Raw genomic sequence first — 27495 nt, forward strand, 5'->3', positions numbered from 1 at the left:
ATAGGGTGCTCAATGCTGGGCCCAGAGACGCAGCATTGAGCAAACAGGGGAAGTCTTTTGGTAGGGTGGTAAGTCATCAGGGGCAGACATTTGCCTATGCATTAGCGGGAATAAATCCCATAAGAAATATCATGATTATACAGCAGTACAGAAGAGAACTTTGAGCTATTTCAGAAGTAGAAACTGAGAATCTCTATAAACAGTACTAATGGCCCTGATACAAGAAAGTGACATTGCAACAGACGCTTGCATGAACAAGACTGGGGTGCACAGAAGAAAAGAGATGCTATTCTATTAGGCTTTCTCCAGTTCTCTAGTTTCTTGAATAAAGAACAGGAAATTCTCAATGGATTCCATTTATCATCATGTATACAGTTAAATAGTTACATTAGACAACTATGCATTGACCTGTAAGTGGTTCTCATTCCATAGTGTGAGTTTAGACATTCTTTAGTGAGGCCTGACTTAAATCACCCTTCTGGTATTTTTATTGGTAGACTCCACACTGAGTAGATTGCACTTAACAGTTACAGTGGCGTACAGAAGAGCACCTGGTAAAGAGCATTACTAACACAATGTTGTCTGGAAATCCTAATTATATAAGTACAATCTTTAGCGGTAAATGACCAGCATTTAGTATTGTGGCTTTAAATTACAGTTTGTCTGGTCTCAACACTTTTATGAACTTTTGAGCTTATATCCCAGTCCAATATGGTCCCTTTAGTCTCTGTGAAAGAGCGAATTACACATGATGTTATAAACCTCACAGGTCTGTTAGCACTGATTCTTTTCTTTTTCCCCACACTTACAGGAGCACATGGCTACCAGCCTATGCGATGCATACTCAAATGTTGTAACTGATCAAGCCATGATCCTGGCCATGAACTCCAGGTATGAGAAACTGTAATTCTGTTATTTCACTGATTGAACATCTTTAAAATTTAATAGAGAAAAATTGCAATTATGAAAAATAAAAAAATACTCCAAATTCCACCATCCTAACTCAGCAACTATTATTTCCTTCTTTTTCATATTCGTTCCGAATCTTTCTGTATTGCATTGGGAGGCAGATAATCTAATTATTGCAGATTCATAAGTAGATTGCACATTCAACTTTCTGTAATTCTTTTCATTCTGGCATTTTGTCTTAAGTTTTTACTTTTCTACATAATCATATTTTCATTTTAGTGGCAGTATAATATTTCTAAATTTCAAAGTTTTCTAAATTATGTTACCAATACTATGATGACCATCTTTGTACATAAAAGATCATGTCTTCTCTGAAAAACTTCTCTGAAATACCCTTCTGAGAGTGAGGTTATTGATTTAGGTGACAGGAAACCACACAGATGCCATACTGCTAGGGATCCTAACTGGTCGACAGCCCCAGCTGCTGCCCCCGTAGATCCACGAACACCATCGCTGAGGCCTCAATCTGGCAGGCTGCTCCCGCTGAGGACCCAGGCTGTGTGATGGGACAAACAACTCAAGTGGGTGACTTTGGCTTGACAAGCCCCACCAGCCTGGCCAGACCTTTCCTGGAACTTGCTGCAGTTCAAAATTCTTCCTACCTTAATCCTCCTTCTTTCCTTCTCACCTTCTCCTGGAAATCACCTGCCCCTCTTATCCCTGTTTTGGCATTTGCTTCCCCCGAACCTGAACTAATGCTGCTGGGATGAACCTTTAAAAGCTTTTAATAAATACCATCAATTTGTTGTCCAGAAGAACTGCACTAATAATAAAGGTTTCTTCAAAGATACATACATACATGCTTTTTTCTATTTTACTCATTTACCAGGTTCAAAATTATACCTCATTGTCATTTTAATTTATATTACTTTCATTACAAGCAAGACTCAGTATTTTCTATATGTTTATGTATTTACAAATTTTATCATGTGGGAATTTTCTCATGATCTTTGCCAGTTATTAGGATTTTAGTGGTAGTATGTGTTTAGTAAGCTTCACGTGATGTTTTATGTTTTTATGCTATTTTGTTAGAATTGATTTTATAGTCATAGCTATATATTTTTTCTTTTACTTTTTTGTATGATATCTGATATAAAGTTAATTCTACATTGCACTTTAATATTACGTTCAATTTCCCCTAGTTTTTTGTTACTTGATGTTTTTTACCCTTTAGTCTATGATATTTATTTTTATTTATGAATTAATTTATGCTTCACAATTCCATTATACAGACCAGAAGTCGACAAACTGTGGGCCCTGAGCTAAATCCTGCTATTTTTGCAGCCTATTTTTGTACATCCTGAGAGATATGAATGTCTTTGACATTTTTAAATAGTCGGGGGAAAAAAACAAAAGAAGAATTATTCATAACATGTAAACATTATGTGAAAGTCAAATTTTAGGGTCCATATACAAAGTTTTTTTGGAGAAGAACCACACTCATTCCTTCATGTATTGTCTATGGTTGCTTTCGAGTTACAAAGGCAGAGTTGAGTAGACAGAGATCGTCTGGCCAGCAAAGCCTTATTTATTAACTGGACCATCGCAGAAAATGTTTCCTGACCCCGATACAGATAATACTTATTTAAAATGCTTCATTTCCAAAGGCTTATTTAACTCTTTAAATGTTTTTTGTGTTTGTCTGTATAATGGAATAGCTATGCTTTTAAAGGTTTCTGAGCTGTTTAGTATCTTGACAGTAGTGGTAGATATATGAGCCTCCATGTATGATAAAATTATATAGAACTAAATACACACACACACACACACACGAGCACAAGCAAAACTGGGGAAATCTGAACAAAATCAGTGGCTTGAATCAATGTCAATATCCTGGTGATGATATACCATAGTTTCTGGAGAATGTCACCATTGTGGGAAACCGGATGAAGTGTCCAAGGGGCCTCTCTGGAATATTTCTTACAACAGCATATGAATCTACAAATATCTCCAAAAAATTTTCAAGAGAAAAAAGGGTTTTGAGACTGCATTCTGACCCAACATGAAATACTGCCACAATAAATGAGTGCCACATTTGTCCTGGAAAGGAAGATATAATATTATCCATGTGTTTGTTATTCTCAGATTAGGGTATTTTCCAGTATTTCCATCATATTCCATTGTTAGAGTTCTATTGTGCCACCACTACACTATTTTTATTTAGTGCTGTTTTCTAATAGAGTCTAATATCTGATTGAGCTTAAAAAATGTTCTCAAATTTTAATTGCAATTTTAGAGTTTTTAAAATAATTTAAGAATAATTGGCATTTATAAATAATCTTCCTATTTAATAATATAGCTTTCTAATTATTTAAGTTCTATTTTATGTCTCTCCTGAAATTTTGAAGCATTTTTAATATAGATTCTGCACATTCTTAGATTAATTTCTTCAATATATTGTATTTTGGTTTCTTTTTCATTTTATTGTTTGGAAAGCAATTACCGATATACTGGGATGAAAATGGGATTTTTTTGGACGGGCTTATATTTATTCTGTATTTGATTGAACTTACTGAACATTTTTTATTATATCACGTCTTATTAGAAATACGAGAAACTCTAACACAATATTTTAAAACAGGAAACTGATCTCATGTTTTCCCTGTTTTTAATAACAACAGTTATACTACTTATCAATTAGCAAAATATTGGTTCTTGGTGTAAATAAAACCTTTTAAGGAACTACTTCATAGTTTTTTCTTAGAAAATAACATGGACGTGTATTAAATACTTCTTCAGGATTGATTAAAGGGCTATTTTATTATTTAATCTATTAATAGGTATGTATTGATTAATAGTTTTTAGGATATTGGACCATCCCTACATTCCAATGATAAATCATAATTGGTGGTATTATATTATTTTAATATTTTTTTAATTATTGTTCTAAAAATTTATACTCAGAAGTGAAATTAGTTAATATTTTTGAGATTGTCTTCTATTACAACTCAATCTGAATCAGATACCTGATTTCCATTCATTGGTGATTTTTCTGGATTTATAAATTCAGTTATTGTTTTAGAGTGTGTGTGTGTGTGTGTGTGTGTGTGTGTCTATCTTGCCTGCCTGAATTAACTCGAATTTACAAAATAGTACTAAACAAAGAGAAACAGTGGTTAAGCATGATGACTTAGGAATCAGACAGACCAAGCTTCTGATATCAACTCCACCATTCACAGATTTTGATTTTGATGAAGTTGCTTAATCTCTAAGCTTAGGATTCCCTATCTGAAAATTGAGGGTGACAATAATATTTACTCCTGGTGTCGCTGTAAAGATGTATTGAGATAAGAACGCAGAGCAAGTAAATCACCTGGTGCACAGTGTTCAAGTCCTCAGTATCAGTGCTTCTTAACCTATTTTAATACTCCTTTAGGAATCTGATGAAACTTTTGGACTTTTCCCCCCAAAATACACAGACACATATCAACAAAATTCGGCATATAATTTTACAAGGTCCATGGAAAGGCAGACCCTGGATTAGGATACCCTGTTCTGTTTTTTAATTTTTTGGTCTACCTAAATGCATCAAAAATCTCCCATGTAATAGTCATTCTTTAATTTTTTTTTGTTTTTATCATGGATTTTGCTTTTCATATTTTGGCCAAGTATTATTTGGTACATAAAGATTCATGCATGTTACATCATCATATATACCTGTACAATTTAGTAATATAAATCAATCCTATTTGTTTCTACTAGACCTATATAATACCTTCTCCTTTTTTTTTCTTTTAAAGATTGGCACCAGAGCTAACATCTGTTGCCAATCTTCTTTTTCTGTTGTTTCTTCTTCTCCCCAAAGCTGCCTAGTAGAAGTTGTATATTCTAGTTGTGAGTGACTCGAGTTGTGCTATGTGGGACGCCACCTCAGCATGGCCTGACGAGCGATGCCATGTCTGCCCCCAGGATCAGAACTGGCAAAACCCTGGGCTGCCAAAGCAGAGCGCGCAAACTTAACCACTCACCCAGGGAGCCAGCCCCAATAGCTTGCTTCTTTTTACCGCTAATGTAGTCTTTCTTAATTATTATTCAGTTTCTGCTTCCTCTTTTCCTTCTTTTATAAATCTTTATTTAAATTTCCCAGTGAGGGCCATTATACTTATTTCCCCTTCTCCTCATTTTATAATGCATTTTCATTTTGCCTTTGTCCTTCATTTCTTTGACTATGTTTTAGTCCTTTTAAAATCTTAAGTTGTATGCTTATTTTTCTCTCATTATAAATGAGAAAAACTCTTGATAGTACTCAAGTATTTTTAAGCACTGAGAATCTTTTAATTTTCCAGATAGATTTCTCATTGTGATTAGAGAATAAAACATATATCCTTTGATATTTTGAAACTTTCTATGGCTGAGTATATGACAAATATATGTCAGCATTCCATGATTATCTAAAAAGATAATCCTTGTTATCTCATTTAATACAACTTATTTATATCTCCTTATTAATTATATTAAAGATCCCTTCCTTTGCAGAATTTTTATTTTTACGTGCCATATGCTGATAATTGAATGTTTACTCTTCTCCCATAACTATGTTTCTATTTCTCATTTTATCTTTAATAATTTTCTTTAATAATTTCCATTTCTCCTTGTATCTTTAATAATTTTAATAATTTGTCCCTTTTAATAATTATTTTCAATAATTTTTCAATTTTGTGTCTATGTGGTTTGGGAGATTTCATATTATGTCTTTATTATTAACTATGCCTTTTATTATTTTATAACAATTGTATATATCTCTCTTAATACTCTTCCACTTGATTTAAAGTTTGTGTCATATTAATAAGGCCCTCCTGATTTATTTCTGATCATGTTTAATATAATTTCCCCATGCTTTTATTAGAAAACTTTCTTTCATTCAATTGTCGTTCTTGAAATTATACTTGCAAAAGTAAGTATTGTCTTTTGCTTACTTATCTGACAGGTCTTATTTCTTCATAATAGGAAAACATAAAACATTTGCAAGTAATGTTTTCCCTATTTCTGGTCTACCTCTACTTCTCACTTAACTCCAATCTTTGAAACAAACATTCAGCTCAAAAATTTAACAAAAGCAAACTCATCTAGTAATTTAGTGAGGAATGCTTGTTCTTTCTTCTTAAGTTCCTTTTTATACCATCTGGTCGTACATCCCGGAATATAAGAAAGCATTTACACTGCAACACTCACTTCTAGGATATCTCTTGTAAAACACGTTAGGAATTTACTAACTGCTCTTTTGAAAACAAATTACAGGGAGGCAGAAAAAAAAATGCATACTTGCTGACAATTGCTCATGTTGACCGATAGATTTGCATGTGACTTTTTCTTTGGTATTGCCAATGTCTGACTCTCAGCCTTCTTCCCATTTAAAATTTGAAGACCCTTTGTCCATCAGCAGTTATCCATGGCATCAGAGTATCATGCTACTTTCCTGATCCTTGTTTATGACCTGGACCATTTTAGCATTTTTAGGACTGGCAATATGATTTCCAAGTACATTGAAGGACACTATTTTCTATTTCAGCAAAACCTTAATTTTGCATTTTCCTAAATCAAATCATATATCCCTAGAAGATAAATACCTTCCACTGAAAATTCTCCTGGAAGCTTTTGATAGATAGCTGTTCAGAGTCTGATAATCTATTAGAGCCCATGAATAAGTCAAATCAGTCTTCCCTGATTTAAAATTTGAAATTTACCTAATTTAAAAATTAGGTAAAGACTTAAAAATTACCTAATATATTCAAAGAGATTCCATTTCAAACAGTGGATCTCAGATATTTAGATTTTCTTGTCCAGTGGACCAAACAGATTCCGACTCCAACACAAGATTTCCCACTTACCATCTATATCACTATGTTTTCAAAACATAAAGAATTATTTTCACCTCAAAAAAATCAGGAGGGACTTGGGGCTAGCCCCATGGCCTAGTGGTTAAGTTCAGCCTGCTCTGCTTTGGTGGCCCAGGTTCACGTGTTTGGATCCCGGGCATGGACCTACACCACTTGTCAGTCATGCCATGACAGTGACCCACATACAAAGTGGAGGAAGATTGGCAACAGATGTTAGCTCAGGGTGAATATTCCTCATCAAAAAAAAAAAAAAAAATTCAGGAAGGGCTCTTATCCAGATCACACACACCAAGCAATAACATCTGTGTCACAACTTGTCTTTCTAGTTGCTGACGGCCCGGTTTCTTTTGCTGTCAATTAGAAGATTCATTCCAATATCAGAAATATTAAAATGTGAGAAATATAGTATCAGGGATTAGAGAAAATGTGGCAGTAACATAGTTCAACTGCCTAAAGCTCTGCATGGCTTTGTGGGCTTGGCTGGAATGTAATCACTCTTTATATTATTATGTCTATGGAGAAATATTTTCTGATTTCTAAATAACTGATTACAGGTGATTTTTACAAAGAAATTCATTCCTTTGTATTTAAAGTACAATTGTCATTTTTACGAGAATATTTGAAACCTGGGTGTTATATAAAGCCAAGAGCTGGGCCTCCTTTTCTAGTAAACTCTCTCATCACTAAGAAAAAACCACTAAAGTTACACTACATTTGTTCTCTGAACTTAATAATTACGTCTTTTTCTTGTCAGCTTTGTGGATCCCTTATTGCAATTTGAATCTCAATTGAAGATAATAGAGTCATCCTTTAAAAGGGTATTTGCTATACCAAGCCTTGAAGAAGTGAAAGACATGGGGGACTGTGAAGATGACAAAGAGGACCTGGAGGTAAGACTTTGCTTCCTTTGATCATGATGAGACAACATCCGACACCACACCAATCCTGCAGAATCTCTCTCTGCAGGTTAGAATCTTTGTTGTCGTCTCCTTCAGTCTTTTTAGATATAATAGATAAATACTACATTGGAGCACTAATCTATACCCCTGGACTCTTTGTGAATTCTACAACCTATGGGATGTAATGGATTATACAAGATTTATAGGAACAAATGGGTGAATAGATTTTTGGTTAATTGGTTTAGCAAGGACAGGGAGTTTACTAGCAAGGGCTGCAATTAAGGAAATGTGAGCGGAGAAAGGTGGAGGTAGGAAGAGTCCTATAGGAAGATTAGCAACATCTGTTGTCCCTATTTCCTCGGCATGCTACACAGTGCACTTACCCTTTAAGGTGTAGAAGTAATTTATGGCATACAGTATTGGGCGAGGTCTCATCTCCATGGCTACCTCTCTCCTTTCTTACCTTCAGTTTGTGGGGAGAGCTCAGGACACCAGGACACAAAACTATAGACGTTGGGTAAAATTTCATCTAAGGCTACCCTGCTGGCTGATTGTGAAACATTTTTGTTTTTCAGAATTTATACCGAAATATTTTAAACATATTTGAGGATACTCTTCTGATCTTAGTATCTAAAGATCTCTACAAACTACAAGTCTTAAAGGTAAAGTAAAAGGAAAATAAGCAGTTTTGTTTTGTTGTCATAAATCTAAACAGCACACTGTATTTCACTTATTATTTACCATTTGCCATACTTACATCTCCTACAAGTATTTTGTGGCTGAAAATTTTTCTTTACCTCCCAGTATGTGTGATTATCCCCCAAATGAAATCACTTCCCTTTAGTGGTTGAATTACAGAGATGTGATTTTAAGAATTCAATTTTGGGAGGATGGCATCAACTGACACTTGGGAAGCCAAGTGCTATGTGGCAACTTAAGAGTGACACAACATGGGGCAGCAGAGAATAAGATGATTGGCCTACAGGACCTTCAAGTCCACGTAACAAGGAACCATGCTTTGATAGTGTCTATAAGCATGTTCTTCCCCAACATCTCTGGGGCTAGGGAATCCCATGAGCATCCTATCTTCATAGATACCACAGTATCAGAGGAAGGCCAAACAACTGATCCAAAACCCACTTCGCACACCCATGACTTCATCGTGTTTTTAATGCCCCACCCAGGGACAGAAGATTGCTCTGGAGCTCTCCAAGTCTTTAACTTTGCATTCCTAACATGATGGTATCAGGGGGCAGCTATCTGGACATGCTGGGAAACTAGATTGACTCACTCTGCCAGGAGCATCCATGGTTTGTGCAAATCATAAAATACATTCAAGTTAGTAAGCAGAATTGGTATCTATGAAGACAAGAAGGAAAGTGAGGGAAAATAAAATATATTGACCTAATTTGTGCCTAACTTGAGGCAAATGTTTTCTTTGCATTTTTAAAATTTGAACCTCACAACCCTTTAAAGCAGTTATTCTTACCCCATTATTACAACCCTCTTCCCAAGCATGCTCTTTCAACCAGCCCATGCTGCTTAGTGAGCATTTACTATATGTCAGGCACTAAGCTGAATACTTACTGTATGGATTATCTCATTTAATTCTTAAAATAACTCTATGAGGAGTTAGTATTATTTCTCCCATTTCACAGGAGGGGGAAATAGAAGCAATAATATGTGCACGCTATGAGTGGAGGAGCTGCTCTCACTCGGGAGCCTGTTACTTAACCACCTTGTTCTTATACCTACCATATCTAGAAATATATCCTGATCCTCAAAAAGAGCTGAACCTTACTCCTGGGAAAGGCAGAGGCTGACCCCTGAGATTTAGAGACTCTTCTGCCCTAGGAAACAGACATCAGAACAGTTTACACAATGGGAGCAAGTGAGGAGGAAGGGATTTGGTCAACCATTGGCTTAAACAGTATGGACTCCAACAGACTGTCTCAGGATGTCTGTTCACAGTGGTTGGCGTCTGAGGCATATGCCATCTCCTTCTCTTCCCAAGGTTGTAAATACGTCCCTGCATCTGAGGATTTAGAACAAATAGATAGAAGTTACAAAAAGACAGATTTGAATCAAAATTTTCAAGAACTTTTAACTGAGTGCTTCCAGGAATATACTCTCTAACCATGAGCCAGCAAATACCTGGGCGGTGATTTTGCAGAGGAAATTCTGGGATAAGATGACATTTAAGAATCAGAAAACATTTCAATTCTTTTTCTAAACCACAAACCAGATCTTATGATTTAAAGAAAATGAGAGAAGATATATTTTGAAAGAAAAGAGAAGCAGCTGATAATGCCATCATAGCATTGTGTTAAATCTTTCACGATGCCTGGCAAAGTGACTGTTATAGTGGATATTAGTAAATATTTGTTGGATAGACGTATATAAAATAAAACCCAGGTATAGTTACTATAGTAGAAGAAGTAATAACAAGATAGTAATATACTAGCTTGTTGTTGTATTTTTGAAATAAATATAGGTTAGATGTGAAATAATCAGGAGACCATGGGGATCCTTGACTTGCTGAAGTTGGAGACTAGAAGGAAGGGACTTGTGAAGACGGAAACACAGTGGTTTTAGGATGATTCTTGTGTTTTCAACAGGAAATGGTCATGTGGATGAATGAAGATCGTTCGTACCTGCAGGAGAGAGCCATGGTGATCATCAGCAGGGTGCTAAGCTTTGCATCCAGGAAAGCCAGGGGATATGTAAGTCACAGAGTGTAATCAAGCCACCTGCTTCTGAAGACTCTATTTCTACAGTGGTGCTTTCCAAGTCTTGGGTCTTGAGAGAGCTAGATGCCTGCTTGGTATTACTGTGCTTGCAGATTGGGAATTTGGGAAAGGAGTCAACATCTTACATGACTTTATGTCAATCAGAACAGAGTTTCTCAAATAATTGATTAAGATGTCTCATGCTTTATACAAACTGTATCAGTGTGTCAAAACCAAGTGACTCACTGGATCCTCCTCTGTGGACCACGACGTTGTCTGTAAGCTTGTAAATTCTTCCATCCTTACTTTCCTTCTTATTTCTCCTTCTTCTAAAGTATTTTTAAACCATTATTTACTTATTTTAAATTTATACAAGTAATTCTTGAGTACCATCATTGTAAAACACGCTAGAGATAGAGAAGTCTTCCTTTACTGTCCTTTCCACCATAAGCCCCTCCCCAGCCATGTCAGTGGGATGTGTCCTGCCAAACATCTTTGATGTACACACCCACATACATACATGCACATACTGAGACATGTGGCTTTGTTACTTAGACTTTCTTTATTAAAGTTACATCATATTTACATATGGTTCTGCAATTTGCTTTTTTCACTGAGCAGTACATCCTACAGGTATTTTTCTTGACAATATATGTACTTTGATCTCCTTCTTTTAGCCGAAGTATATATTCCATAGTTTTGATGTATTATAATTTACTTAATTATTCTTTGATAGACTTTGAGGTATATTTTAGTTTATTCTACTTCAAATAGTATAAAAATGGTCTTCTTTGTGGAGGTATGTATGTATGTAGAAATGCTTGGAAAGATAATAATCAGGTCAAAAAGTATGAATAGGTGAAAGTTTTGAAACACACAATTGCACTCCATTTTACACCCCTGTGAATATCAGGGTGTCCATTTCCCCACACCTTCACAAACACTGGGATATTATCAGACTTTTTAGTTGTTGCCTTTCAGATGGAGAACAAATAACTATCTCCTAGCTGCCAGCGTTTACTGGGGTTTTCTATATTTCGAATGACATCATTGCCTGCCTTCTGAGAAACCTCATACTATCTATGAACGTCTCTCCCATCTCTTATGGATACTGCCTATTCAGCCTCTGTTTTGCAACACATCCTTCACTGTGATTTTTAAATATACGCCACTAATTGCTTGCCTGATTGCTTGAATCATTTCAGGGGTTCAGAATAAAGGGAGTTGAAAACAGGCATTCGTGTTGCCATCTTCATGTATCTATTTTCTACTACTCGTAGAGGCTCCAGGCGTATTGAGACAGAAAGCCTGGATGAACATTATAACATATCTGAATTTTTACTATCTTATTTAAAATCAGCTTTGGAACATAATATGGGGAAATCCAGGCCATGACATTCTTTGCATCATGCTGATTCCCTATTTCGGTGTCGAAAAAAGAAATGGAGTGGCTTGTTTAAATCTTCTGATTCTCTGGCCTGGGAAGGCAGCCTCCCTCTATTTCTAAAAGGGTTTGAGCTGTCCATTCAAATGTCTAAAAGGTTCATTATAGAAAATTTTGCAAGTGAGGCTTGAGGTTAAGCAGAGTTCACCACTTCAGCCTGTTTTCAGCATAGTTCCTAAGACGTTTTACACACTCAGCAAGTATTCGATGGCGACTGTCTGCCTAGGGTCTACTTGCATGCTTCTCTGCATTTGAATATATATATTCCACTGAGGTAGCAGGTAAACATTTTGGGATTTGGTCTTCTTCTATCACTTCTCCCCCTTCAACCACAGTTGTAAAGTTCATTCTCCCCTGCACACAGCCCACCCCTCAACTGAAAGAATAAATGTGTAAATTCACACGTGCCACAGAAGGCTCTCATAAATTGTTGACAGTTCCTAGCAATAACTGAGGCTTGACTGAGAAGCCTCATGGAATAACCTATTACTTGTGTTCTGCAATGTTCGCTAAATGCCACCAGGTGGAAGCACACCAGCGTTTTCCAGAAGGTGGAAACGAAGAGCTAGCCTCACCAGCTCATCACAGTTATGGGAGCCTAAGACTTTACTAACTTAGTTAGCTTTCTCTTTAAAATAATGTCTTCTAAATATGGTTACATCAGTGAAATTGATGAGGTTGGGAGACAAATATATAAAACAAAACAATCAAAAATATTATTAACAAATTAAAAGCTGAGCTTCCCACAGGCCTAAGTCTGTGTATCTCTATATCTGACACATTGTAAATAATCAGTGAAGATTTGTTCTGCCCTCCTCTAACTAAATGTAGCTACCTATTCTATTCTCAGGTACTGTCCATTCACTGGATAAGAACTTTTTCTTCATAAGTTACCCTAGCCCCTGTCTTCCTGGGTCTCAGAGGCCCTTGTCCTATTGAGCAGTCCCGACTATCATTTGTATTCTATCAGTGGTAATTCCCCTTATGTGTCCCCTGTCCCCATCAGGGTGAAGAAACTCCTACACTCAAAGAATATTTTCCCTTCTATTAAACTATTCAGTTTTCCAACAGGCAAAGAAATGTCAGCTAAACATTTCATCTTAGAGTGTTAACAGAGAGAGATTTTTCCCAAGTTTGTTCCTTTGGCACATCAGCATTTAAAGGATAGGTGGAGGATTTCCAGTCAAAGCTAACAGCTTGTCCACATGCTTTTATCTCCTCTCTCTCTAGAGTCCTCACAAAATGATAGTAATGAAATTTGCTAAAGCAGTGAAGGGTTTTCAATGGGCTAGGAATGTGAACAAACTTCTGGATGATAGAATAGACAGAAGATGGTAAGTGACAAAGCCAGGCAAGGGAAGCTGAAAGGCAAAGGCTCATGAATATTAGGTTGGGGGCCAGCTGAAAAGGGAGGCACTTTGCCCTGTAGAACCCTGGAGAGGCTGGAGCTATGGAAGCCCAAATAATGTTGAAAGGTGGGAGGCAAAGTAAGGCTGAAAACACATGTATTAACTGAAAGTATTATATGAAAACATACACATTAAGTATTATATGAAAACATATGTATTATACATAATACTCATTGGAAGTTTATAAAGAAGGATCTATGTTGCCTCCTATCCCCCTTTACACACACTCTATATTCCACAGGGACATGAGTCCATTGGCAGGCAAAATCTGAGGAAATTTTTTCTCAAAACAATTGTAAGTTCCCCACTTAAGTCATCTTGATTCTGCTTAGAGATACTTCAGCAAGACTCCAGTATCCCCAAATAACCACTCTAAAACAAAGCCCACCCGTTGACAAAACCCCTTACTCACATACAGAACCCCACCAAGAGGCATCACACTCTTTACAATGACTAAACCACCAAGGTTTGCCAGACATTTGAGAAAACTCTCCAAATACAAGAGACACCTCAAGATAAATAAAGAGAAAAAAAATGATTGTCAAAAGTAAAGAGATAATTCAGGATGTAGATGAGAATTTAGTCTCAAAAAGAAATATAACTAAAATGACCATGGCCCGTGCCTTGAACAACTTTACTTAGTCACAAGAATGAGACCACATTATTAATTTCCATTGGGACCAATCTATAGACCAATCACAAAAAAACTTAAATAAGTTACTGAATATAATGTAAATGTTATAACTCAAAAATGCAAAAAATAAAAGTGCAGGGAATGCTTTAGTGGTTCTTCAACAAGTTAGACATAGAATTACCATACGATCCAGCAATCCCAGGTATGTACCGGGAAGAATTTTAAACAAGTCTTCAAACAAAAACTTGTACACAAATGTTCACAGCACAATTCACAATAGCCAAGAAGTGGAAACAACCCAAATGTCCGTCAACAAATGAATGGACAAATAAAATGTCGTATAGTTATGCAAGAATATTACTCAGCAATAAAAAGAAATGAAAACTGATAGATACTCCAACATCAATGAAACATTGTACCAATGTTGTATCATACAATGAAACATCGTACCAACTTGAAAATATTATACCAAGTGAAAGAAATGAGACTCAAAAGGCTAAAGGTTGTATGAGTCCTTTCATATGAAATGACAGAATAGGCAAATCCATAGAGCCAGAAAGCAGGCTTGTGGTTGCCTGGGGCTGGGGAGAAGGAGGAAGAAGGAATGACTGCTTAATGGGTGTGTGGTTTTCGTTTGAGGTGATGAAAAAGTTCTGGAACAAAATAGTGGTGACAGTTGCTCAACATTGTGAATATACTTCATGCCACTGAATTATACACTTTAAATGGTTAGAATGGTAAATCGTAAGTTATGTATATTTTTTACCACAATAAAAAAGTGCAAAATAAAATGTAGGCAACAAAAGTAGGAAAATGGAAGCGATAGAAGGAAGTTGAAGGGAAATAAGAATGCTCCAGAATACTTACTTTATAAAGTGGAGGATCGACAAGATATCTGTATAATTATGAAACTAGAAATAAAAGTCTTACCGTATTATGAAAACACAAAAGTGGAAGAGCTAAAAATAGTAACATACTATAATGGGTAATATGCTATATTGAGAGGATTGTGGCAAAGCAGAAAGATGTAACTGAGCCAAACCCTAATTTATCATAGCAGAAACAGACAGGCAATGTTCCAAAGTGATGTCAGAACAGATGTGGAAGCCCAACGTTTTGAGATATAGAGGTGACTTCCAGAAGAAGCAGCTAAGAACTTAGAAGTGGTTGCCTCTGGAATTTAGCACTTAAAACTATAATTATTCTTCACACAAGAAACTGGAGAGGGCAGATCTACAAAGAAGAAGCTTTCCAGTGAGAAAGGGTCAGAAAACCAAGCAGGAGTACTCAGGCTTCAGAATGAACACTGAGAAACTGCTTTTCTCCAGGTCCTAACTCTCTCCTTCTTTCAGCACTTGGATGAATTTTCTATAAAAGTAGAGGCATATTGTATCAAAAGTTGCCAAAATCTTGTATTTGTGGGGGCACACTTGTGAAGGGACTGTGAGGGCACAATCAGTGTACTCCGCAGGCCACACAGCCTTACTCCTCTCTTAGCCTACCCTAGGTCATGTTACCCCTCCCCCTCACACAGGCCTTGTAATCTAAATATGGTCACATTGCTCTGCTAGACACACATCTAGACAGACCCTATCTGTCAAACAGAATAGATAGACCACTAGTAGCTTCATTTACAGAAACGCTTGCTAATAACTACACATTCACAAGTTCACAAGAAAGAATAATCAGAGAGGACATTTGAGGCAAAAACTATGCTACAATAAGACTTGAGGACCAATTCCTGTAAATGGTCCTCAGCTTCAGTGAGCTAAGCTGTGGGAAGTACTCCTTCTTCCATCATGCCCAATACAGAAAGACAATTCCTCGCCTTTTTCCTTAGGCCCATAGTGCAATGGTGGTTTTAAAATCTTGCCATTAGATGAAAGAAAAAATCTGAAATGCAAATCCAAAGAAAAGAACACCCAGGGAAAGAAAGCATTTCTCCCTGGGGCCTAGAGTAGAGGCAAGCCTAAATCATAGGACTCCTAAAATAGGGGAGCCCAAATCCAGTCTTACAAGGAAGTATGGGCAGAAAGAATCCGAGGAGAGAGTGAGGTGGGTCGGTCAAGCAACATGAGAGGCGGAGATAAGGGGCATGAGAGAAGTAGAAAGAAGAAACAGGCCTTGGGATCTCCCTAGAGGGTCGACTTGGACTCTAACTTTTACCATCTCCATTTGCTCCAATCATCAAAGCATCTATCCAGGAAAAGTAATCATTTGTCTTAGAGACAAGAAGACTCTGCTGGCCCACTAGTTTTCCAAACCTACCTGTGGGTCGAACCCACAGGTAATAGTATTCGCAAGTACCACAGGTAATGGTATTCATACCTTCACAAAAGCAAAATGTTTCTTCCACCTCTCCTCTCTTCTTTTATGTCTTCACTCCCTTCTCTTTACACATTTGATCTGGTCAAATAAATCAATCAAGATGAAAATCCAAACATTTGAGCAGCCAAGGAGGAAGATAAATAAATGTTGTGGCCGTAGCTTTGACATCAGTAGTAAACGCTCTGAGTTTTTAAAAATTAATTTCCTTGGGAAGAATCAGCAATTCCAGGAGGAAAAGTCACTTTTCTCCAGTAACTTTCGGAGTCATCTGAAGTGTTTCATATATGGAGAAGGAAGCATGAAAGTTGTTTGATACCCACTCCCTAACCTGGTATCCTGGGAATTTACTATCTGCAAATTGCTACCTGATTCATGGAATAGAAACTAACATTAGTTGAGTCATTATCATTTCTGAGCACTTGTCTAGGAACTTGCTTTTTTGTCATAAATGTTACTCCCTCAGTCCCCATAACTGTCACAGGTAGAGTTTGTTATCCACATTTCATGAATAAGGAAATTGAAGCTCAGTAACAGGGCCAAGATTTGAATACAGATTTTGCAAACTCTGAAACTCATCCTCTGAAATGCATCTCAGTCTGGTATAGATATTAGAGGATCAGATGCAGACATTTAATACTGACTATGCGTAGCAAATGCATTTTTCTCTTTTGTTTTTCTTTAGGCAAGTTTTGATGCTCCATGTTTGGGTGTCCTGGCAGCAGAACTATCTCTTTTGTGTTCCCATGCTGATTCCTCAATCACACAACAAGCATCCGTGGGAATGTATCACCTCCTCTGTATTGCAAAGCATCAGAATGGTAAGAAAGAGTCACCAGCTGTTCCAGGGGTTATTAGGAATCTGTCCCTAATTATTCTACTTGTGGGTCCCAAGAAGGCTTTATGTCTATGGATTTTTAAATCCTGCCCCAGGATCTATAGCACCACTTTCTAAAATGTATTTTTTTAACCCTTTTAGAATTATCAAAAAATTCTAGTGGTGATGTGGTTGGTTCTTCAAGATACTGCACTTACATTATTAATGTTGGATGTTAATGGTGGGGACAGGAATGCTGGGTGGAGGCAGGGAAGAAGGAGAAAAAGAAACGCTACCAATGGGACTTTTTAAAAAGAGGCATTTTTTTTCCCCCTGTAATGGGGTATCAAATAGAACACTCAGGTTCTTCCTTCATGCTGGGGAAAAATCAGCCCAAGACTAAAATAAATGCTCCTCTGACCTGCCTAACAAAGCATAAGAGTGAGACTTGAAAATGTCAAACTATTTCCAAGTAACTTTAACATAAATAAATAACATAAATAAATTTACCCTCCTGTAATAAACTATTAAAAATTATATATATATTTTAATATATAAAATAATAGTTCTCAAGTCATTGGACATCAGATAACAGAGGACAATGATTCCTGAGAGATGGGAACAAATGGACAAATGAAGTGGGGTCTACAACTGCCTGAATTTGTCACCTGGAGTAAGTTTCTAGGCTGCAGCACAGAAAGGAGTAGCTGAATGGTCTCACCGAATTGAAGTGACAGAATTGGGAATCCAGAGAGGCCAAGATAGCTAGAGTTCACAGAGTAGAGTACCAGAGAGGCATGCCCAAAGAGAGAACTCCAGAGATCTGCAGAGGGTCCCCTTTAACTATTTGGCTATGTAGAGATCAGAACACGATGTAAGGAAACTTCCAAAAGCTGCAGGGAGGGACACCAAAAATGATTAGAGAGAAAAATCCAATGAATTCACAAAGACTGGAAATAGTGCCTGTGCCTATAAGCTAGAATTTAAAACTTCATAATTCACAAGTAATGAGGCAGACTACTCAAGGGGATTTTGTCTCATTAGAAGGAAAAACTTACCCCTAGATTAATTGTTTTAGTGCCACTTAACAAAGCTTAAAAACAAGACCTAAAGGGATCACATGATCTCCAAATACTTTAATTGCTCATCAGAACAAAGCTCAGGACTACTTCTAGGAATACAAAAATTCCAGCACTCAACAAGTTAAAATTAACAACACCTGAAATCCAATAAAAAAATGATTAGGCATGGAGCTGGACCAGTGGTGCAGTCATTAAGTTTGTGCACTCTGCTTTGGTGGCCTGGGGTTCACTGGTTCAGATCCTGAGCATGGAGTTATGCACTGCTTATCAAGCCATGCTGGCTGTGGCAGGCTTCCCACATATAAAATAGAAGAAGATGGGCACAGATGTTAGCTCAGGGCCAATCTTCCTCAGCAAAAAAAAGAGGAGGGTTGGCAGCTGATGTTAGCTCAGTACTGATCTTCCTCAAAAAAAATTATTAGGCATGCAAAGAAGTAGAATACAGCCCATAATGAAGAGAAAAGTGAATCAAAACTGACCCAGAAAGAAAACACATGATAGAATTAGTAGAAAGGGGGCCTGGCCCCATGGCTGAGTGGTTAAGCTCACACGCTCCGCTGCAGGCGGCCAGTGTTTCATTGGTTCATATCCTGGGCGCGGACATGGTGCTACTCATCAAGCCACGCTGAGGCAGTGTCCCACATGCCACAACTAGAAGGACCCACAACAAAGAATATACATCTATGTACCAGGGGGCTTTGGGGAGAAAAAGGAAAAAATAAAATCTTAAAAAAAAAAGAAGGGGATATTAAAACAATTATTCTAACTATGTCCCATTTATTTAAGGAGTTAGAGGAAAGGATGAACATGTTAAGTAGAGACATAGAAAAATTTCTGAAAGACATAAATTGAACCTCTGGAGATGAAAACTACAATATCTGAGATGAAAAACACTCTGGCAAGGATTAACAGGGTAATCTTAAAGAAAGCCAGAGGAAAAATATTCATTTCACTCAGAGAAGCAAAGGTAAAAATGACATCAAATTTCTCATCAGAAACAATGCAAGCCATAGGCAATGGAGCAACCTCATAATGTATTGAATGAAAAAACTGTCAATCCAGAATTCTTTAACTAGGAAAAATATCTTTCAAAAACAAAAGCAAAGACATTTTTAGATATACAAGGTTTGGTAGAATTCATCACTAGCAGATCTGCTCTACAAGAAATATTAAAAGAAATCCTTCAAGATAAAAAATGAGACTTGGTGTCAAGATGGTGACATAGGTGGACTCTGAACTCACCTCCTCCCACAGACACAACCAATCTACATCTACTCTTGGGAAAATTACCCTGAGAGAGAACTGAAAATTGGGTAAAAAGAACCCCTGCAACAAGGGGCAGTCCTGACTGAAGTGGAAGAGGCAGAAATTCCTTTCTGAAGAGGAAAAACAGCCACCTCCATGAGCTGCGGCACTTTATGGCTGATGGGGAGCAATCCAAAGGTACACAGCCCTCCCTAAAGGAGCAGGGGATCTGAGTGGGGGAGTGTTACTGCTATAAGCATCCTTTGGATTGAGCACAACTGAGACAAGCGTCGTAATATCTAGCTTTGCTAGCTATTAACTACAATGGAGAATACTCCCCAGGAAAGCTATCAGATATAAGTGGAAAAAAGCCAGATCTTATAGGGCCCATGCACAAATTCACCCATTTCAGAAAGCAACCTAAAATCACCAGAAGGAAAGGTGCACAGTCCCTTCTTGAAAAGAAACTCACCTGATAGGCTCTTGGTGCATCTCAGTGAGAGGTGAGACCTCTCCAGGGACTGACTTATTGACAGCAGCCATTACTGTGAACTAGTACAGCTATGCTGACACAGATGCTGGCAGACACCATTGAAGTTCTCCCACTGGCCTGTTAGCCCAGAGTCTGCCCTCCCCACTAGAGTGCCCAATTTAACCCAGCTCAGCCAGAGCTAGAAGCCTACCCTAGCAATTGGCTACACCCAACAGCAAGCCCTTGAGCAACTTGTGGGCTGGCATAGATGGGGTGCCTGGATCCTCTGCAGCCAGGTGATTGGGTCTGCCTCTGTGGGGCAGGGTGTGCACAACAAGCAAGTGGAGTGTGTGGGGGCATTGATGGAGTGTGTGGGGCCTCTGCTGTTTGGCAACTAGATCTGCTTCAGTGGCTCAGGGCACAAATGCGGGGCAGGACTGTGTTGACAGTGTGTGTGGCCCTGGGGGCAGTGGGGCTTGTCACCTACAGGAGACTTGTGCTTCTCAAACAGCTACATAGGGGATCAGCCCCACCTTCCAAAGCGTGAAATAATTGGGTGCTCCTGTGCCCAGCTGGGGCCAGCCCCACTCAGCAGCAACCCTGAGAGAGCTGACAAGAGCCTTGCAGGCCAGAGCAAGTGTAAGCCCCTGAGCCTAGCAACCAGCCACACAAGGGGTCTACTCATTTAACAGAAAAACTGCAACAGGAATGTGCTACTAGACCTTGCAGCCAACTGTGCTGCAGCTCCCCATGCCCAACAAAGTGACTGAAGGGTCCATAGTAGCCACATGCAGCTGAGAATTACAACAAGCTGGTCAGGGGGAGAGCCTGGACTCCCTGTGCACCTGCAGCAAGAGCAACCCTGCCACAGCAGAAGGACACACACAGCCCACACAGGAGACACCCCTGGAACATTTGGAATGGGTGACAAGAAGGAAGCATACTGCTGGGCTTCATAAGGCATCTCTTACATAAGGCCACCTTTCCAAGATCAGGAGATATAGCTGACCTACCTAGTATGTAGATATAAGCATAGAGAAAGAGGCAAATTGAGGAGTCAAAGGAATACATTCGAAGTAAAAGAACAGGACAAAATCCCAGGTAAAGAACTAAATGAAACAGAAATAAACAACCTACCTGACAAAGAGTTCAAACAAAAAAGTCATAAAGATGCTCACTGATCTTGGAAGAAGAATGGAGGAATTCAGTGAGAACTTCAACAAAGAATTGGAAAATATAAAAAAGAACCAACCAGAAATGAAGAATACAATAGTGCAAATGAAGAATTCACTAGAGGGATTCAATAGCAGAGTAGATGATACAGAAGAACAGATCAGCGAGCAGGAAGAAAGACTAGAGGAAATCACCCAAGCTGAACAGATAAAAGCAAAAAGAATTAAAAAGAACGAGAACAGTCTAAGGGACCTCAGTAACAACATCAAATGCACTAACATTCATATTATAGGCATCCCAGAAGGAGAAAAGAGAGACAAAGGAGCAGAGAATGTATTTGAAGAAATAATAGCTTGAAGCTTTTCTAATCTAGGCAAGGAAACAGACATCCAGACACAGGAAGCACAGAGAGCATTGAACAAGATAAACCAAAAGAGGCCCACACCAAGACACATTATAAATAAAATGTCAAGAATTAAAGATAAAGAGAGAATCCTAAAAGCCACAAGAGAAAGGCTACAAGTTACATACAAAGGGAAACCCATAAGGCTATCAACTGACTTCTCGGCAGAAACCTTACTGGTTAGAAGGGAGTGGCACAATATATCTAAAGCACTGAAAGAAAAAACCTACAGCCAAGAATACTCTACCCAGCAAGGTTATCATTCAGAATGGAAGGAGAGATAAAGAATTTCCCAGACAAGCAAAAATTAAAGATGTTTATCACAAAGAAATCAGTCTTACAAGAAATGCTAAAGGGGCTTATTTAAGTGGGAAAGAGGAGACAACAACTAGGAATAAGAAAATTAGCCAAAGAAAAGGCAATAAACTCATTGGTAAAGGCAAAAATACAGTAAAGGTAGATCAATCACCTATGAAGATAATATGAAGGACAAAGGACACAAGTACTAAAATTATCTATTTCCATGATAGGACAGTAATGGGTAAACACACACACACAAAGAGGTTAGATACAATATCAAAAACATAAAATGTGGGAGGAGGAGTTTAAAGAGTAGAGCTTTTAGCAAGAGGTCAAACTAAAGAGATCATCAACTTAACATAGACTGCCGTACATGTAGGTTATTATATATGAACCTCATGGTAATCACAAACCAGATACCTATAATTAATACACAAAAAATTAAGAGAAAGGAGCCCAAACATAATACTAAAGAAAGCCATCAAACCACAAATAAAGAAAAAGAAAGTAGCAGAGAAGAACTACTAAAACACCCAGAAAAAAAGTAACAAAATGGCAATAAGTACATTCTTATCAATAGCTACTTTAAATGTCAAAGGACTAAATGTTTCAATCAAAAGGCATAAGGTGGCTGATTGGATGAAAAAACAAGACCCATATATATGTCGCATACAAGAGACACACTTCAGACCTAAAGACACTCACAAACTGAAAGTGAAGGGCTGGAAAAAGATGCTCCATGCAAGTGGTAATGAAAAGAAAGCTGGGGAAGCAATGCTTATATCAGAAAAAGTAGACTTTAAAACAAAAACTGTAACAATAGACAAAGAAGGGCACTCCATAACAATAAAGGGAACAATCCAACAAGAGGATATAACACTTGTAAATATCTATGTTCCCAACATAGGAACATCTAAATATATAAAACAATTATTAACAAACATAAAAGGAGAAATAGATAGTAACAGAATAATAGTATGGGACTTTAACACTACATTTACATCAAGTGATAGATCGTCCAAGCAGAAGATCAGTAAGGAAACATTGGCCTTAAATGACATGTCAGATCAGATGAACTTAGTCGACATATACAAAATATTTTATCCAAAAAGTGCAGAATACACATTCTTTTCAAATGCACATGGAACATTCTCTAGGATGGATCTCATAGTAGGCCATGAAATAAGTCACAATAAATTTAAGAAGACTGAAATAATACCAAGCATCTTTTCTGCCCACAGTCATATGAAACTAAAGATAAACTATAAGAAGAAAATCAGAAAAGCCACAAATACGTGGAGATAAAAGAAAATTCTACTGAACAATGATTGAGTCAATGAAGAAATCCAAAAACACCTTGAGAAAAATGCAAATGAAAATACATGTGAAAATTTACAGGATACAGCAAAAGCGGTTCTAAGAAGGAAATTTATAGCAATACAGGCCTACCTCAACAAACGGAAACAAATAAATCACCTAACAGTGCACCTAAAGGAACTGGAAAAAGAAGAAGAAACAAAACCCAAAGTCAGCAGAAGGAAGGAAATAATAAAACTCAGAGTGGAAATGAATGAAATAGAGACTAAAAAAACAATTAAAAAATCAATGAAACCAAGAGTTGGTTCTTTGAAAAGATAAACAAAATTGACAAACTTTTAGCTAGACTCACCAAGAAAAAAAGAGAGAAGGCTCAAATAAATAAAATGAGAAATGAAAGAGAAGAAATTGCAATGGACACCTCAGAGATATAAAAGATTATAAGAGAATACTACAAAAAGCCATATGCCAACAAATTGGATAACCTAGAAGAAATGGATAAATTCTTAGAATCATACAACCTTCCAAAACTGAATCAAGAAGAAATACAGAATTTAAATAGACCAGTCACCAGTAAGGAGATCAAAATAGTAATCAAAAAACAACAGCCCGGGACCAGATGGCTTCCCTGGTGAATTCTGCTAAACATTCAAAGAAGACTTAATACCTATCCTTCTCAAACTCTTCCAAAATCTTGAAGAGGAAGGGAATCTTCCTAACTCATTCTATGAAGCCAACATTACCCTGACAGCAAAACCAGACAAGGACAACACAAAAAAAGAAAAATACAGGCCAATATCAGTGATGAACATCCCTGCAAAAACCCTCAAGGAAATACTAGCAAATGGAATACATCAATACATTAAAAAGATCATACACCATGATTGAGTGGGATTTATTCCAGGGATGCAAGGATGGTTCAACATCCGCAAAACAATCATTGTGATACACCACATTAACAAAATGATGAATAAAAATTACATGATCATGATCATCTCAATAGATGCAGAGAAAGCATTTGACAAGATACAGCATCAATTTATGATAAAAACTCTGAATAAAATGGATTTAGCTGGAAAGTACATAATAAAGGCCATATATGACAAATCCACAGCTAATATCATTCTCAATGCAGAAAAACTGAAAGCTATCCCTCTAAGAACAGGAACCAGACAAGGATGCCCACTGTCACCACTCTTATTTAACATAGGGTTGGAAGTCTTAGGCAGAGCAATCAGGCAAGAAAAAGAAATAAAAGGGATTCAGATTGGAAAGGAAGAAGTGAAACTGTCACTATTTGCAGATGACATGATTCTATATATAGAAAACCCTAAAGAATCCACTGAAAAACTTTTAGAAATAATAAATGAATACAGTCGAATTGCATGAGACAAAATCAACATCCAAAAATCAGTTGTGTTTATGGGGCCTGCCTGGTGGCACAGCAGTTAAGATCACACACTCTGCTTTGGCGGCCCAGGGTTCACTGGTTCAGATCCCAGGTACAGACCTATGCATCACTTACCAAGCCATGCTGTGGCAGGCAACCCACATATAAAAAATAGAAGAAGATGGGCACAGATGGTATCTCAGGGCCAATCTTCCTCAGTAAAAAGAGGAGGATTGGCGGCAGATGTTAGCTCATGGCTAGTTTTCCATGGGGGGAAAAAATCAGTTGCATTTCTGTACACTAACAATGAAGTAGCATCAAGAGAAATTAGGAATGCAATCGCATTTACGATTGCAAGAAAAGAATAAAATACCTAAGAATAAACTTAATCAAAGAGGTGAAAGATCTGTACACTGAAATCTATAAAACATTGTTGAAAGAAATTGAAGCAGATACAAAGAAATGGAAAGATATCCTGTACTCTTGGATTGGAAGAATTAATAGAGTTAAAATGTCCATACTTCCTAAAGCAATCTACTTATTCAATGCAATCTCTATCAAAGTTCCAACAACATTTTTCACAGATACAGAATAAAGATCCCAAAATTTATATGGAGCAGAAAAGGACCCCAAATATCCCAAGGAATCTTGAAAAAAGAGAACAAACCTGGAGGTGTCATACTCCCTGATTTCAAAATATACTACAAAGCGATTGTAACCAAAATAGCATGGTACTGGCACAAAAACAGACACACAGATCAATGGAACAGAATCAAGAGCCCAGAAATAAACTCACATACCTATGGACAGCTAATTTTCGACAAAGGAGCCAAGAACATACAATGGAGAAAGGGAAGTCTCTTCCATAAATGGAGTTGGGAAAACAGGACAGCCACACGCGAAAGAATGAAAGTAGACCATTATCTTACACCATACACAAAAATTAACTCAAAAAGGGTTAAAGACTTCAATGTAAGACCTGGAACCATTAAACTTCTAGAAGAAAACATAGGCAGTACACTCTTCAACATCAGTCTTAGCAGCGTATTTTCAAGCACCATGTCTGACCAGGCAATGGAAACAATAGAAAAAATAAGCAAATGGGACCACATCAAACTAAGCAGCTTCTGCACAGCAAAGAAAACCATCAACAAAACAAAAAGACAACCTAACAATTGGGAAAAGATATTTTCAAACCATATATCTGATAAGGGGTTAATATCCAAAATATGCAAAGAATTCCTACATCTCAACAACAAAAAAAACTAACAACCCAATTAACAAGTGGCAAAAGATCTGAACAGATATTTCTCCAAAGAAGATATACAGGTGGCCAACAAGCACATGAAAATATGTTCAACATCATTAACTATCAGGGAAAATGCAAATCAAAACTACAATGAGATATCACCTGACTCCCATCAGAATGGCTATAATTAACAAGACAGGAAACAAGTGTTGAAGAGGATGTGGAGAGAAGGGAACTCTCATACACTGCTGGTGGGAGTGCAAACTGGTGCAGCCATGATGAAAAACAGTGTGGAGATTCCTCAAAAAATTAAGAATAGAAATGCCATATGATCCAACTATTCCACTGCTGGGTATTTATCCAAAGAACATGAATGCATAAAGATACATGCACCCCTATGTTCACTGCAGCATTATTCACAATAGCCAAGACTTGGAAGCAACCTAGGTGTCCATTAAGGGACAAACAGATAAAGAAGATGTGGTATATATACACAACTGAATACTATTCAGCCATAAGAAACAACGAAATCCAGCCTTTTGTAACAGCATGAATGAACCTTGAGGGTATTATGCTAAGTAAAGAGTCAGAGGGAGAAAGTCAAATACCATATGAGCTCACTCATAAGTAGAAGATAAAAACAATGACAAACATGTAGAAACAGAGATTAGATTGGTGTTTACCAGAGGGGAAGAGGGGAGGGAGGAGAGTGAAAGGGTGCTGGCACTTATGTGTGGTGGTGGATTGTAATTAGTCTTTGGGTGTTGAACATGACGTAATCTACACAGAAATAGAAATACAATGATATACACCTGAAATTTATATAATGTTATAAATCAATGTTACTGCAATAAAAATGAAGAGAAAAAATACACAAACAAAAATACGTACATAAAAATACATAAAATACCTGCATAAATACATAAAAATAAATACATAACTTTAAAAAAATGATATGAGGTGAAAATCTAGATCAACATAAAATAATGAAGAACACTGGATTAAAATTGTGTAGGTAAATATTAAAATTTTCTTTCTTATTATTAAATCTCTTTAAATGATAATCAATTGTTTAAAGCAAAAAATAATAACAGTGTGAAAGCTAAATATATGACAACAATAGCACAGAGGATTGAAAGAGGGTCAAATATGAACACTACTTAAGTTTCTTATACATAAAGTCATGAAATATCACTTAAAAGTAAGCTGTGATAAATTACAGATGTATAATATAAACCCTAAAGCAATCACTTAAATTATATAGCAAAGAGTTCTATATAGTAAGCCAAAATGGAGATAAAAAGGAATCATAAAACATTAGCAAAAAGAAGAAAAATAGAAAGAAGGACAGACGGGGAAAGTAAAAAGAAAATGGTGAGGTGAAGACTTAACCCCTCCAGAATAAATGTAAATGCTCCATATACCTCTGGTGAAAAGACAGAGATTATCAGATTGGATAAAAAGCAAGACTCAACTATAAATATGCTGCCTATGAGAAAATCACTTTAAATGTAAAGGCACAAACAGAATAAAAGTTAAAAGTTAGAAAATGATATAACAGGCCAACATTAGTCAAAAGAAAACTGAAATGGTTATACCAATATCAAAAGAATACATTTCAGAACAAGGAATGCATCCAGGGAAAAAGATAGTGATTTTGTCATGATAAAGGAGTCAATTAATTAAGAAGACATAATAATCCTAAACACTTACGTACCTGAAAACAAAAATATATTAAAATAAAAAATCAAAATACACTAAACAAAAACTGATAGAACTGCAAGAAGAAATAGATAGATCT

The 27495-nt window shown here is 37.1% G+C and overlaps 1 protein-coding gene across 2 annotated transcripts in view; it reads left to right on the plus strand.

Annotated features, from left to right (window-relative positions):
* MROH9 (maestro heat like repeat family member 9) overlaps positions 1 to 27495 on the plus strand; it is an 83046-nt gene that overhangs the window by 16025 nt on the left and 39526 nt on the right. For both annotated transcript variants that reach the window (XR_011532040.1, XM_070591054.1), the window contains exons 4-8: positions 812 to 891; positions 7561 to 7696; positions 8281 to 8367; positions 10324 to 10428; positions 16932 to 17067. Coding sequence is in view for 1 of the 2 variants with exons in the window: in XM_070591054.1 (XP_070447155.1) it covers positions 812 to 891; positions 7561 to 7696; positions 8281 to 8367; positions 10324 to 10428; positions 16932 to 17067 (544 nt within the window). In the remaining variant the exon portion in view is untranslated. The remainder of the gene's footprint in view (positions 1 to 811; positions 892 to 7560; positions 7697 to 8280; positions 8368 to 10323; positions 10429 to 16931; positions 17068 to 27495) is intronic.

The sequence above is a fragment of the Equus przewalskii genome, chromosome 23 (genome assembly GCF_037783145.1).
Source record: "Equus przewalskii isolate Varuska chromosome 23, EquPr2, whole genome shotgun sequence".
In the NCBI taxonomy this organism is placed as follows: Eukaryota; Metazoa; Chordata; class Mammalia; order Perissodactyla; family Equidae; genus Equus; species Equus przewalskii.